Raw genomic sequence first — 14,956 nt, forward strand, 5'->3', positions numbered from 1 at the left:
CCTGTCTCCATCAGGAGCAATCCCGGAGGTATCTCTGCGCATCCTCCCCCAGGCCTTCTGTGAGGTGGGACGATTCATGCCTGTCACAGTCCCCAGACTGGGGCTGCACGTCCCTCCCCGGTCCAGACTTTGCGCCCCTTTGCTCTGCCCTGTGCTGAATGCTCAACTTTTCCTCCTGAAGAGCATCAGAGATGCGCTGGCCATGCTGGTGGTCCTGCCCATTCTCGTCCTGCAGCTTGTCCTCAGCCCCTGAGTGCTCCCCAGCACCCTGTGACCCATGGGACACAAGGCAGCAGCCTCTGGGGTTTCTGCGGTACCATGGCCTGTGCCCCCGTGCAAGTCCTCACCTCGCCCACCCTGTACCACCATCCCTGCCCACCCTCTTGGCTGGCATGGGGCTGGCAAGCCCAGAAGGAGGAGATGCAGGCAGCACCTGGAGTACCAGGCGGCCTCTGAAGCAGGGGAGATGCCTGCTGAGCATGGCCCAGGTCTCCAGCAGGTCTCCTGACCAGCCCCACAAGTGCTGTGGTGTGCTCACCCTCCATACGAGGCCCAGAGACTCCCCTCTGCCACAGCTGGGATGAGGGACCTCAAAAACCTCAGGGCAGGAGCAGAGCCCCCAAGCTGAGGAGCACCCAGCGGGCAGGGAGGAGGGGGAGGAGGAGGTGAAGAAGGAGAGGCAGGTTTGCAGAGCACAGGAATGAAACCCGCTGCAGAGCATGAGCATCCCGTGGCGTTCCCGGGCAGAGGGGCTGTGGGACACACCACCCCCGAAACCCAGCCCATGCGCCTGCAGCCTCAGCTCCCTTCCTGGCAAATGTTATTTTAAAGCCATAACTGCAGCTATTTTAAAAGTCTAGCTTGACCAGCCCTGATCAAACACAAACAGAGACCTTCCCCAGGCCAGGGCCTGGGCAGACTCAGACGGGAGCGTAACCACAGCTGGGGGACAAAAAGGCGTTTGGGAGACAAACCGGGCCCTGGGTGTTTAGAGCGTTTGGAGAAGGACACGAAGGAGAAGGGAAGGCTGCTGAGCCCTGACGCTGCCGGACGGCTGGCCCGGGAGCCAGGGCAGAACGGCAAATGGGGAGAATGGCAGATCCAGTGCAGGGAGCAAAAGGGGACATGGAAGGCTTGGCAGCACGCGATGGCACCCTGCGCCAGGACAAAGAGACCCGGGGGAAGGAGGGTAACCACCGAGGTATGGTGATGCCCTGGCTGCCGGCTTCGTAGGAGCGACAGAGGAGGGGGATTGTACAGAATGAAACAGTGTAGGGAAAAGTGCGTGAAGAAATCTTTGCAGGTGAAAATCCCAGGCTCTAATAATAATAATGTAACATTCGGATCGCACACAATGAGAACGGTAAGTCATCTGGAAATATCGAGACTAGAGGATGTGCCAACTCGGACGGAGGTGGGAGATCGCTCCCCCCATACAGACCAGCTTCGTCAAGACAAGATGTAGAGATGGGATTTGTGGGTGCAGTAAATGAACCTCTTGGAGCGATGAGATCTATAACCCACAAGCAAAGATGCTGTTCTGGGCTGGATCTTGAGTGCTTGGGACAGGGTTGAAGAGGTACCGGGGGAGCTGCTCCGTACTAAAAATCACAGTGCTGATTGATAGGTTTAACAGTGCAGTGGGACAGGGAGGACCGGGTATAGCCCGCAACAAGTTCAGGAAAGGGAACTATGTGGAAATGGGGCACACTGTCCCCCAAAAAAAACCCAAACCCCAAGATCCTAAACATAGGCTGGAGGGTGTTAAATGGGGTGTGAGAAGCTTGAGTAAAATGTGTGCTACAATTTAAAAAGAAAATCAAGTGGTTCAACAATCCCCTTCCTGGTTTGATGGGGGAGTTAAATGGAGCTACTATGGAAAACGATGATGTGTCAGAAACAGAAATCTTGTCTAGGAGAGAAGAGGAAAGCCCACAAAACATGGCAGGTCTGCTGGAAACAGGAGACTAAAAAGGTAAAAATGGATATGGAGAGCACCCTGAAAAAGATGCTACTGTTGGTTAAGAACATGCCCTTAAACCATCAAAGGCAGAAAGCCAGCCAGGGGTTGAGGGGACGCCCAGGGTGTAATGGGACCTTCAGGACGACGAGGCCGCATGAAGCAGCTCAGTGTTTTCCCCATTGGCCAGCGGCGGAGGGGAGATCCCCAGGCCAGGCACATGTGCTGCAGCGGGTTGCTCAGAGGAGCCAGACCAATTTGAAGTAAATCTAGAGGAGGCCCCAGACTGATGGGACGCGGCAGCCACCAGCGTGTCCCCAGGACAGACGGTATTTGGGAAGAACTTACATGTGAAACCGCAGAGGTGCCGGCTGCAGCGCAGTACCTGTCCTTACAACCGGGCAGTGGGCTTGTGGATGGTGGAACTTTCAGCTATGGAAATGGGGTGCTGGGAGCTAAAAAATGGAGATTCTCATTGCTGTAGCACTGGCAAGACAGCAGAGACTGTATGGAAGGGTGGGATTGCTGAGCACATGCCTGCACACGGAGCTGGGGAGAAGCTGGCAGGGCTCCTGCAAGGATCCAGAGGACATCATCTGCCTGGGCTGTCAGAAAGCTTCTGATGAGGCACCATGCCAAAGGTTATTAAGGAAACAAACTTGCTGTGGGAGCAGAAGAAAGGCTCTTCCATGAACTGAAAGGTGGTTGAAGGATCAGAAGCAACATATAGGGCTGAACGGTCACTCTTCAGGGTGGAGGACAGTCAGAAGCGGGGGTCCCCCAGGGACCAGTTTTATATTTGACATCTTCATCCATCCCCGGGAGAAGGGAGTGAGCAGGGAAACCTTCAAGCTCACAGATTGCACTGAACTCTTCTGCATGGCCAAAGGCTGTGTTGACGGCAAGGAGTTTCAGAGGGACCTCACAAAACCGAGGGGCACAGAGGCAGGAGGGGAGCTTTGGTGCAGAGAAGTGAAGGTGATGCTTCAAGGGAGAAGCGATCAGAGTGGGGCATCAACATGGAGCTCGTGAGAGGTGCTTCAACTCCAGAGCAGAGCTGGGAGCCATCACCGACCTGGTGATTTCAGGGAACAGTTAATGGGCAGCAGCGGCCAAAAAAGTCATCAAAATGTTGTATGATCGAGAAGGGTGTTGGGAACAAGACAGAAAGTGTTTTGACACTGTACAAAGCCTTGGTGAGACCTCATCTTGGGTGCTGTGTGCTTGAGCTCTGGTTTCCACAGCTCAGGAAGGAGATAGAGGAGTTGATTTTCTCTAGACCCGTTGTATGAGAGGGGATGGCAAAGGCTGAGACTCCCCTCTCTGGAAAGGGGAAGGTCAAGGGCAGATATGACTGAGGCTTCCAAAATCATGAAGGTGGTGGACAAGCCGAGCATGAAAGTAGAGTACTGCAGCAGTTCTTGGAGTAAGGAGCGCTAGCAGGTGATGGGTTTAAAACAGTGAAGATAAAACTTCTTTATATAGCAGGGTTTGAACTTCTAGAGCTTGCTGCTGCAGAGGGGGAAAGGGGCCAGCCAACACTGGCAGGTACAGAAAGGGACTGGATGAGCTCGTGGGCAACAGGTTCATAAAGGGACACTGAAAGGACTGGGCAGGAACGTCTCCTCTAGCCCGTGATACCGCTGGGAGGGGAGTCAGGCCCGTGTAAATAAATAGCATCTTCTTTTTCCGCTGTTGGACGCTGAGTCCTGGTGGCCCTCACCTCTGCGGGGGTCTGCCTGATGTGCCACCAGCCACCAGGTCAGGGCACAGGGCTTTGGGGCACTGCTCGCGGTGCCTGATATTCCCCCGGCTTCTGCTGTGCCTCCCGCCCCCGTCCCAGCCCCACTGTGCCCCCGCAGCGCTGCCTGGCCCCGCGGGGGCTGCTGGGGGCTGGGGGAATTCGGTCTGTGGGAAATTTCTGGTGGTTTCTCCCTACATTTGGTTTCTGTCCAAAACTGGTCTGAAACCAAAGCGTTTTCTAAACTTCCTGCAAATTGGCAGCTCCTCGCGCCCCGCAGCTCCCGCAGGAGCGCTGCTGCCCCATCTCCCTGCCAGAGCCACCCGCAGGAACGTCTCTGCCCAGGCACCCGGAGCCGCCTGTCCCGGCTGCTGCCCCCCGGGGCTGCCAGGCATGGCTCCCCCTCCCCGGAGAGCCGTGCCCTGCAGAGGCTCCATCGCAGCCCCGCGCTCTGGCAGCGTGCGCAGTTTCTCCATCCCCATCCCTGCCAAAGCTGCCATTAAGCGATGCTGGCACGAGCGCGGCCGCAGCCTTGGGGACAGGGATGGGGACAGTCAGCATGTTTTCGGAAGTGAACAAGGGGATGGGGGGGCTGCACCACTTCCCTGGCCTTTCTCAGCACAGGCAACGTGCACGAGCTGAGTTTTGCGGCCAGTACAGCTGCTCCCCAGCTTTCCCAGCGAGGATGGTGCCCGCAGGCCCATGGTCACAGCCACACGCTGTGTTCGTCTGTGCAGAAGAGGAGAGGACCGTGCTGGATGTGCCCCAGGCCTGCAGCTTCCCCGGCTGCTGTCCTTTGGAAGGGAACAGATCCCGCCCCTCTCCCCAGCAGCAGCAGGAGGAGAGGAGCCCAGCAGCAGCAGCAGCAGCAGCAGCAGCAGCAGCAGGCAAGACAGCCGATGCCAGGGTCACGCATCCTCCTCCCTCCCTTGCCAGGTGCCAGCATGGGGCATGTGTGCTCCCAGTAAAGCAGACTGGTCCCCAAAGAGGATATTTGGGAGCGCGTCCTGCGTCGTTCACACCCGGGTCCATCGCTGTTTGGGCACGTTTGCCCCCCTGGGGCATTTCTGTGCCCGAGTGCCATGGGAAGGCCTGTTCCATGCACGGGCAGCGCACGAGCAGCCGGTCCTGCCTTACTGACTCTTGCCTATTCCCTGCCCACTGCCCCAGGACGGCGATTCCTGCTTTGCAAAGTTCCCAGGGCCGGATCCCACTGCCTGTTGCTGCTGGTCTCTGCTGCCCATTGCTGCCAGCCCCCGCTGCCCATCGCTACTGGTCCCTGCTGCCCATCGCTGCCGGTCCCTGCTGCCCATCACTGCTGGCCCCCGCTGCCCATCGCTGCCGGTCCCTGCTGCCCATCACTGCTGGCCCCCGCTGCCCATCGCTGCCGGCCCCCCACTGCCCATCGCTGCCGGTCCCTGCTGCCCATCTCTGCCAGCCCCCGCTGCCCATCGCTGCCGGCCCCCGCTGCCCATCGCTGCCGGTCCCTGCTGCCCATCTCTGCCAGCCCCCGCTGCCCATTGCTGCCGGTCCCTGCTGCCCATCTCTGCCAGCCCCCGCTGCCCATCACTGCCGGCCCCCACTGCCCATCACTGCCGGCCCCCGCTGCCCATCGCTGCCGGTCCCGCTGCCCATCTCTGCCGGCCCCCACTGCCCATCGCTGCCAGCCCCCGCTGCCCATCGCTGCCGGCCCCCGCTGCCCATCGCTGCCGGTCCCGCTGCCCATCGCTGCCGGTCCCTGCTGCCCATCGCTGCCAGTCCCTGCTGCCCATCGCTGCCGGTCCCGCTGCCCATCGCTGCCGGTCCCTGCTGCCCATCTCTGCCGGCCCCCACTGCCCATCGCTGCCAGCCCCCGCTGCCCATCGCTACTGGTCCCTGCTGCCCATCGCTGCCGGTCCCTGCTGCCCATCACTGCTGGCCCCCGCTGCCCATCGCTGCTGGCCCCCACTGCCCATCGCTGCCGGTCCCTGCTGCCCATCTCTGCCAGCCCCCGCTGCCCATCGCTGCCGGTCCCGCTGCCCATCGCTGCCGGTCCCTGCTGCCCATCGCTGCCAGTCCCTGCTGCCCATCGCTGCCGGTCCCGCTGCCCATCGCTGCCGGTCCCTGCTGCCCATCTCTGCCGGCCCCCACTGCCCATCGCTGCCAGCCCCCGCTGCCCATCGCTACTGGTCCCTGCTGCCCATCGCTGCCGGTCCCTGCTGCCCATCACTGCCAGCCCCCGCTGCCCATCGCTGCTGGCCCCCACTGCCCATCTCTGCCGGTCCCTGCTGCCCATCTCTGCCAGCCCCCGCTGCCCATCGCTGCCGGCCCCCGCTGCCCATCGCTGCCGGTCCCGCTGCCCATCGCTGCCGGTCCCTGCTGCCCATCGCTGCCAGCCCCTGCTGCCCATCGCTGCCGGCCCCCGCTGCCCATCGCTGCCGGTCCCTGCTGCCCATCGCTGCCAGCCCCTGCTGCCCATCGCTGCCGGCCCCCGCTGCCCATCGCTGCCGGTCCCGCTGCCCACCGCCGCCGGGGGAAGGGCCGCCCCGGGGGGCACAGCGGGGTCCCCCGCCGCGCTGAGCGGGAGCGAGGCCGCGAGCGGGAGCGGGGCCGGTTGCCATTCCTTGGGGCCGGTTGCCGTTCCTTGGGGCCGGTTGCCATTCCTTGGGGCCGGTTGCCGTTCCTTGGGGCCGGTTGCCATTCCTTGGGGCCGGCTGCCACCTAGCGCTGGAGGGGCCGGGGGAAGCGAGGACCCCGGGCCGGGAGGGTCCCGCAGCCCGGCCTCGGCTTCCCGCAGCTCCGGGGGCTGGAGCCCAGGGCTGCGGCTGGACCCAGGTGGGCTCCTGCAGAGAGAGGGGGGCACAGGGCAGGTTAATGAGGTGGGCTCATTAGAGGGGTCTCTGCCCCACGTGCGAAGGTCCCCCTTGCTCCCGAGGACACCCCAGATGTGGCAGAGGGACACCTGTGTGACGAGTTGCTCAGGCTGTCCCTGCCCGGACCACTGCCTCCCTGGGCAGCCCGTGGTGGCCGGGCAGCGCGTCCGTCGGTCCTGCACACAGGGCCCGTTGGTGGCCCATGACGGAGAGCAGGGGTGAAAGTCCGGCCAGCTCCGGCAAGCGTGCCTCCGGCTCTGGCCCTTCTCTGTAAATATTGGGCCGGGGGCCGACCTGGAGAGGGGCTCCTGCCCTTTGCTCTGTTTGCCGTTTCCCTCGGGCTGTTTGGTTTCAGTTAATCATCTTGCAAAGGCAAACAGCGGTGGGGAGGGACGGCGTGCACCGTGCCTCCCACGCCTGCCAGGCCCGGGGATCCTCGGCCGTCGGGTGGGTGCCACCCAGCCGCCTCCCAGGCGTTGGCCACCGGCTTGGGACCCCCGCGGAAGGGGGTCCAGAAGGGGAGCGGGCAGCTCGGGCTCTGCTCCCTACAGGCACCGGTCAGAGTTACGCAGCGGGGGGTGAGCGCTGAGGACCCCCTCAGTCCTCTCCTCTCCCCTCCGCAGGGTCGGGCTGCTCTGCCGGGGCTGGGGACACCATCAGGGCTCTTTGCAGGACGCCAGGGCAGGAATATGAATCCCAAGGTAGAATAAAGTTGACGGACAGGTCCCGTCCCCACATCTGGGCCAAGCGGTGGTGTAGGAAGAGGCGAGGGTGAGGAGCTCAGCCTGGCGCGGCGGGAGGAGGCTCGTCTCCCCTCCTGCACCCTACACCAGCTCTCTGCAAATGCCCACAGCTGCCGAGGGCAGTGGTGAGCCCCGGGGCCACATGGCCGGGGCTGTGCGGGGCCACCAGCTGCCCCCCGCCCCCCCAGCCCAGCTGGCCAGCCCCGCTGGCTGCAGTCTGAAGGTCACGCTGCTGCGCAGTGGGGACAGCACAGAGTCCGGGATCCCGCCGGTGCACTGGGGCTCAGCGGCACTCCAAAGCCACCAGCCACAATGTTTTGGGGTCTCCTTTGCCTCCTCCTCTTCGCCGTGGCCAGCGGGACACCCGTCGGGGACCAGGATGAGGATATCCAAGTGCAGGAGAATTTTGAGGCTGAGCGGGTAACGGCGGCTTGCGGTCTCTTAATTCTGGGGGCAGAAGGGATGGGGGAAAGCTTTATTTCATTTTCCTCCAGAAAGGAGGGAGATATTACCCATGCCCACGTCAGGCTGTGCAGGACAGGCATTGGCAGCGTGGCCCTCCCAGGGTGCCAGAAAGGGGGTGCCACCCTGCCGGCACCAGGCTTCGGGATGGCCTCACCCCAGCAAACACCTCGGCAGGGCGGCTGGAGGCCGAGCTGCCAGGGCAGATGAATCCCGTGAGACGTCTGTTGATCTGCCCAGCCTAAGAGGTGTGGGCAGGGCCCACGGGCAGCCCCAGCGCACAGGATTCGTGCGGGATGCAGAGCGCCTGGGGATCCACAGCCAGCCCCGTCCCCTGCCAGGCTCTGCACAGCCCCACGCGTGTGCCTGGGGCTGCGCTCCCCGGGGACGCACGGGGGGATCCCAGCCTGATGCCTCCAACCCTGCCTGGTGGTCAGGGGACCCAGGAAAATCCTTCTCGGTGCTGATCCACTTCCCAAATCCTGCATCAGCTCTGGCCCCAGCACCCTGCACTGTTGCCCCCGCAGTTGCTTGGCCACGAATATTTCAGCTCTGCAGAAAACCAGGAGATGCCCCACCTCGGTGGAGAGGGCTGGTGGCAGAGATGTCCCTTTCTCCTCCCCGCAGATGTACGGGAAGTGGTACGACATCGCCATCGGCACGACCTGCAAATGGATGAAGAACTACAAGGAGAAGTTCAGCATGGGCACGCTGGTGCTGGGCCCCGGCCCCAGCGCCGACCAGATCAGCACTGCCAGCACCAGGCTGCGGTACGGGGCGCTGACGTGGGTTCTCGATCCTCCCCCGAAGCCACCCCACCCAGGGGTGCTGCATCTCCCAGGGGCTGGGACGAGACATGGGGGTTGCTTGCGCTGGCTGGCATCGTAGCCCTGAGGATGGGCTGGATTGGGCTCAAATACTCAATGCCTTAGGCAGGGGGATTTTGAGGGTCCTGTGGCGTGGCCTCAGTGCCAATATTTTTGTGCAATAACCAGGAAAAACGATTGCTCCGAGCAGCTGATTGTTTTCTTCCTCCCTCCAGGCAAGGTGACTGCACGCTAATCTCAGGAGAGTACCAGAAAACCAGCACCCCCGGCAAATACACCTACTATAACCCCAGTAAGTTGGGCTCGCTGCCTGCCTGCTCGGCCCCGAGAGCTGCGGCGTGGCTGGGCGATGGGAACCAGCACCGGGCACAGCTGGCGGCGGGGGAAAGGGTTCAGGAGAGCAGGGCGCAGAAGCCACGCCACAGTTTGGGTCATTTCCAGCCAAAGTATGGAGTGAAGTTGGGGGAAAGGAGCTGTTTCGGCACTGTCCTTGCATAGGTACGGGACTGTGAGACGTTCTAGCAGATCCTGTCCCCAGGGTCCCAAGCTGGGGCAGGTTCCCACCAGCCATGTTTCGGGAACGTTGGTGGTATCTCAGTTGTCCACAACCCTTGGTTTCCAATCCCCTTGACTAAGAACAGGCTGGTGAGCCTAAAGGGAGTCGGGGTTGTATCAGAGTCTGCTTCCCAAAAATCAGCTGTTTTCTTGAATTAGCCTGATTTCAGCCCCCAGTTCTGGGCTGTCTTACACTGCCCCGTTTCTCCCTGAGGGGCAGGAATGATGTCCCCTTGTGTCTCTGTCTCACCCAGAATGGGACGTGTCTATCCGGTCCTACGTGCTCCGCACCAACTACGAAGAATACGCTGTCATTCTGATGAAGAAGAAAAGTAGTTTTGGCCCAAGCACCACCCTGAAGCTGTACGGTACGTCTGGCCATGGCGTTTGTGGGCAAGCAGGCTCTGGGGTGGGCCAATGCAGGTCAGAAACACCACCCAAGTGTCCCTTGGCCTTGAGGGACCTGACCATGGCTTTGGAAGTGGTGCCTTGGACCAGCTCATCTTTGGCTCTGCAGAGGTTGAGTCTTATGGCTCAGCTTAGAGCCACATCACACAATGAAGGTCCAAACCAGCGTGTTGTTTGGGATGAAGGTAGCAATATCTCCTTGGAAGAAACCCAGGTCCTGAAGTGGCAGGAGATGCTGTCTTTCATGATTGAGAGACATTAAAACCACTTTGTCCAAGGCCTTGGTCAAGGCTGGTCAAGAATAATGGAGGAGAGGTTGGGTAGGTCCAGGAGGCTGGTACCGGGCCTGCCCGCAGCTGCCTGAGCTCTGCGGGTTGGTGGGTGGTTGGGGGGCTGCATGCAGCCCCCTCCCACACCAGCCCCGCTCACAGCCTGTTCCCTTGCCCAGGGAGGAGACCGGAGCTGCGGGAGGACCTTGTCGAGGCTTTCCAGCAGCTGGCTGTGGAGATGGGCATCCCCATGGACTCCATCTTCATCCTGGCCAACAGAGGTAACCACCAGGAGGCACGCGCTTGTCTCCCCAGTGTGCCGGCGCACTGGGGCTGCTCCTTCTTGGTGTGCGAGGCTGGGCAGAAGGGGGGATGATCAGGATGGAAGGAGGAGAGGCGAAGGTTTTGGTAGGATGGGAAGGAGACAAAGCCATATATCCATCAGGCTTCGACCAGCTTCCAGTCAGTGGGGTCCTCGCTGGGCGGTCAGGTCAATGCACCCCACAACGCTGTGCTGGGACAAGGGCGCAGGACACCCAGGGACACTCATGACTGCTCCCCATGGCTGGGTGCTCCCAGGACCTGAGGAGCCCCTTGCTCAGCCCCGGGGGCCAGAAAGTCCTAGCATGACACAGGTGGGTGTGGGGGTTGCAGGGTGCTGCTCCTGCGAGTAGGAGGTGGAAAGCAGCAAGAGGGGAAGAAGGCTGGGGTGAAACCGGGTGGGCGTCCCCTTCCCCGGGGTCCTGTGTATGCATGGTGCAGGACGAAGGTGAGATGAGTTTGTCAGGACACCACCCCTCTCACGCCGCTGATCTTCTCTCCTGTCATCTGGGCCAGGTGAATGCGTCCCCCAGGAGACTGCAACTGCCCCCCAGGTGAGTGGTCCAGCCGGGACCTCCTGAGGCGGATCAAGGCTGGACACATCCCCTCCAAGCCAAACCTACTGGAGACCTGGTGTCCAGGGACCAGACCCTGTGGGCAGGACACGTTGTTTGGGCAGCAGCTCTGCTGACTGCCCTGGGAGATGCTCTTTCATCTCCACTGATGGGCTTTGCCTGCAAGGACGGGGGCACAGACAGGTGCAGGCTGCAGCTGAGGGTCCCCAGGGCCAGGTGGGCACCAGGGCTCATTTAGATTGGATATTAGGAAAAATTTCTTCACCGAAAGGGTTATCAAGCATTGGCACAGGCTGCCCAGGGAAGTGGTTGAGTCCCCATCCCTGGAGGGATTTAAAAGCCGGGGAGATGTGGTGCTTAGGGACATGGTTTAGTGGTGGGCTTGGCAGTGCTGGGTTAACGGTTGGATGTGATGATCTTAAAGGTCTTTTCCAACCTAAACGATTCTCTTCTCTTCCAAGTGGAAGGCAATGGCTCTTTCCTACTCTGATTTTTTCATGGGGTGAAAGTTGTCGCACGTGGAGCCTGGTGTCTCCTTGCTCCTTGCCTGGCTGCAGGTACCCCAGCCAGGCTGTGGACTCCCCCTCCAGGGATGGGGAGGCAGCTCAGTGCCCCACTGATCCTTCGGCTACGGTCACCCAGCACCTCCTGATCTCGCAGGGTTGAGTTTAGAAGGATTTTCAAGAGGGAATGGGACTTTCATAGGAGAAACAGCCCAGTTGACTTGAGAGCAGGTAACACATCTGGAGGACACACCACCCTGCATCAGCGAGAGGACAGACACGTCCCCAGCACAGGGCATGGCTGGGGCACTTTGGGTGTCTTTATCCAAAATGGACAATCCTGGCGCCCACCCAGGATGAGCACAGGGCTGGGAAGGCCATGAGATGTGGAGGGATCACAGCCTGTTGACCCGAGATCAATGCCTGGAGACGTGCTGGGAGCCCTGAGGAGGGCCGGAGCCTGCACGGGCTGTGGCACCCAGCTGAGCGGCCCCTGATGTAGCCCATCTTGGGGGCAGTGGGGGTCTGGGGGCGATGGGGTGGGCAGCAGGTCCCACGGGCAGGGGCTGATGGCAGCTCTGTGCTTCCTTCCCCGTGCAGAGGGCGCGGAGAGCAGTCCTGCCCCCCGAGGAGGGCTCGGCCGCGGGACCCCTGCCCCCTTACATCGGCAATAAGGAAGGTACGTCCCGGGGAGGGGGGCTGTATTGGGCATCCCCCTGCCCTGCATCCCCCTTTGCCTGTGACAGCCCACGCCATGCTCGTCCGCAGACTCGTGCCGGCTGAGCCAGGACCCTGGGCCCTGCAGCGGGATGCTCTCCCGCTTCTTCTACAATTCCTCCTCCATGGCCTGCGAAACCTTCCTCTACGGCGGCTGTCTGGGCAACGGCAACAACTTCTACTCGGAGAAGGAGTGCCTGCAGGCGTGCAGGACGGAGGGTGAGCGGGGCGACCAGGAGACATCCCAGAGGAGCGAGGGCACAGGAGGTGCCTTTGCTGAGGCATCAGAGGGGATCTGAGAGCGGCCTCGAACCCCATGTGTCTGGCATCCATGTGGGAGGAGTGGGGGGCCCTGAACCCCCCTCCCTCAGAGCAGCCCCCTGTCCCCGCAGCTGCCTGCAGGCTGCCCATCGTCCAGGGCCCCTGCCAGAAGCCGGTGACGCGCTGGGCCTTCGACGCAGCTCAGGGCAAGTGCATCACGTTCAGCTACGGAGGCTGCAAGGGCAACGGAAACCAGTTCTACTCGGAGAAGGAGTGCAAGGAGTACTGCGGGGCTCCTCCGCTGGCAGGTACCCCCCACCCTGCCCGCACCCTGCCTGCACCGCTCCTCGCTGTGCCGGGGGAGCTGGGGCAGCAGCCTGCACCATCTCCTGTCCTGCTCTGGGCTGGGTCTGGGTGTGCTGGGTCTGCCTGGGGTTGGGACAGGGCTCTCCTGGGTCTGGGATGGGTCTTGGGATGGGTCTGTCCTGGATCTGGATGGGTCCAGGATGGGTCTGTCCTGGGTTTGGGATAAGTCTAGGATGGGTCTGTCCTGGGTCTGGGATAAGCCTGGGCTGGGTTTGTCATGGGTCCAGGATGGGTCTAGGATGGATCTGGGGTGGTTTTGTACTGTGCCTGGGATGGGTCTGTCCTGGGTCGGGGACTCTGATGGACTGAGGAATATGGTCACTAATCTACAGACAGTATCACACAGCGGGGTCCGTATAGGCTGCAGACGTACTGAGGCCATGACTGAACTTCAAAACGGTCTTGATTAAAGGAGGAATGGCCCCGAGCAGGCTGGGGTGCAGTGGGGAGCAGTGGAGGCGATGGCCCCCGGGCAGGAGATGCCAGTGAGGGAAAAGTGGCTGAAAGATTTGGGAGGTGTAGGGACCCTGACACCAAATAAGGACCAAACCAGGGTCCCCGCCGGGGGTGCACCCCCCGTGCGATGCCTGCCAGACCCTGCAGCTCTAGTCAGCACAGGGGTTTCCATATTGAACCTCCTTGGGAGACACAACAGGCACCGCGCAGCCCGCGGGTGAATGGAGAAGCAGGTTTTCAGGAGCGTGGCAGCGGAAATCTTCCCGCAGAGAGGGGCACGCTCAGGGGCCTTCAACCACAGCCAGCCCTGGGCGAGCCTGCTCCCAGCAGGGCAGGAGCTGGGGGATCGCCATGCCCCCACGGATGGGAGATGGGGCCAGAGTAACGTGTCTTAGGGCAGAGCCCATCTCTTATTATCCCTGTCACCAACACAAAGTGCATTAATGCCACCGTGGCGGGTGGTGGGACATGAAGTGACATCCCAGGACAGCACGGAGGTGCACAGAGGGTCTAGACCACTTCCCCCCATCACTGACGGCAGGGACAAAGTGGGAAGCAGCAACCATCACCGTCTGTCCGTGGGGCGAGGAGGGGGTCTGTGGGTCTGTCCGTCACCCTGCGCGTCTCTCTGCTTGCAGAGGATGAGGAGTTTCTGCATCTGTCAAACTGATGCGGGCAGAGGACGAGCTGCCAGCAGCCAACACCGTGGCTCCGCAGGAGGGTGCCGGCAGCTGCCGGCAGCACCGGAGATGCCTCCAGCAGTAAATGCCTCTAATGTGACCAACAAGCCCAGTGTCCGTCCTCAAGCTGGTGGGGAGCAGGGTGAGGGGTCCAGGAGGGGCAGGGGATGCTGTGGGGTCCTCGCTGGCCTCCCTGGTGGTGTGTCCCCCCCTTTGCGGGGCCGCTGGGCACTCCCCACCGAGTCTCTGCCCCTTCCTCAGCCTGCTGCCCTCTGCCCACACGGTGCTGGGGGGCCAAGTGGGGCACCGAGGGGCTCAGGGCGTCCCGCTGGGTGGGTTTCGGCCCCCCATTTCCCAGGGGATGGTGATGGGCAGGCGGGAAGGGGTCAGCAGCGGCGGGAAGGGGTGCCTGCGCCTCCCTGAAGGTGAATAATTGTGGCTGCGTGGCGATCGCGGTGGGACTGGGGAGGGCCAGGGATCACGGGGAGGAATGAGGATCCCGGCGGGGGTTACATGGGGCTTACAGCGAGGGGTGACGGGGTATCAGAGGGGACCCTGAGGGGTCACGGGAGGGAATCACGGGGTTATGAGGGTCAGAGGGGGAAGACGGGGCTCTCACAGGAGGGGATTACAGGGGTTCTGGGGATCACAGGGGGCTATAGGGGTCCCTGGGGGGATTAGAAGTATTCTGGAGGGGGGACCCAGGGATGCTGGGGGGGCCCCAGGAGGGGATTATAGAGGTTATGGGGGTCACGGGCAGCCCTGGAGGTCCCAGGAGGGGTTACGGGGGTTACGGGGGTGACGGGGGGGGGGGGGGCTGTGAGGCTGACGGGAGGGGATTGCGAGGGTCCGGGGGGGGCTCTGGGGGCCCCAGGAGGGGCTGACAGGGGCTGTGGGGGTCACACGAGGGGACTGCGGGGGTCTCGAAGGGTTCGGTCACCGGGGGGCACAGGGGGTGCCGGGGGTCGCCCCCACGGCGGGCCCCGCCGCCGGCCGCGCCCCGCGCCCTGTTGGCCCCTGCCAGCCGCCGTAGCCGGCGCCGCGCGCGCCCCGTCCCCCGGCGGCGAGGCGGAAGAGGCAAGATGGCGGCGGCGGCGGGAGCCCCGTGTCGCCTCCGCTCCCCGCGCCCGGCCCCGAGCGGCGGCGCCCGGCGGGGCTGAACCGCCGAACCGGCCCCACCGCCCCCGTGCCCCCCCCTGCGCCGCCCCAGCCCCGGGCCATGCCCGGTTAGCGCCCCCTCCCCGGCACACGGCGGGGCCC

General features: G+C 62.5%; 1 protein-coding gene across 1 annotated transcript; it reads left to right on the forward strand.

Annotated features, from left to right (window-relative positions):
- Positions 1-7,608: 7,608 nt before the first annotated feature.
- AMBP (alpha-1-microglobulin/bikunin precursor) lies at positions 7,609-13,686 on the forward strand (the record flags this gene model as incomplete). The annotated part of the gene is made up of 10 exons (XM_082327228.1): positions 7,609-7,716; positions 8,386-8,528; positions 8,801-8,877; positions 9,395-9,508; positions 9,997-10,098; positions 10,655-10,692; positions 11,817-11,895; positions 11,985-12,152; positions 12,326-12,502; positions 13,655-13,686. 10 exons carry the CDS (start codon positions 7,609-7,611, stop codon positions 13,684-13,686), a joined length of 1,038 nt encoding a protein of 345 aa, XP_082183354.1.
- Between the last annotated feature and the right edge of the window lie 1,270 nt (positions 13,687-14,956).

This window comes from Platalea leucorodia (assembly GCF_965183815.1).
Source record: "Platalea leucorodia genome assembly, chromosome: 15".
NCBI lineage: Eukaryota > Metazoa > Chordata > Aves > Pelecaniformes > Threskiornithidae > Platalea > Platalea leucorodia.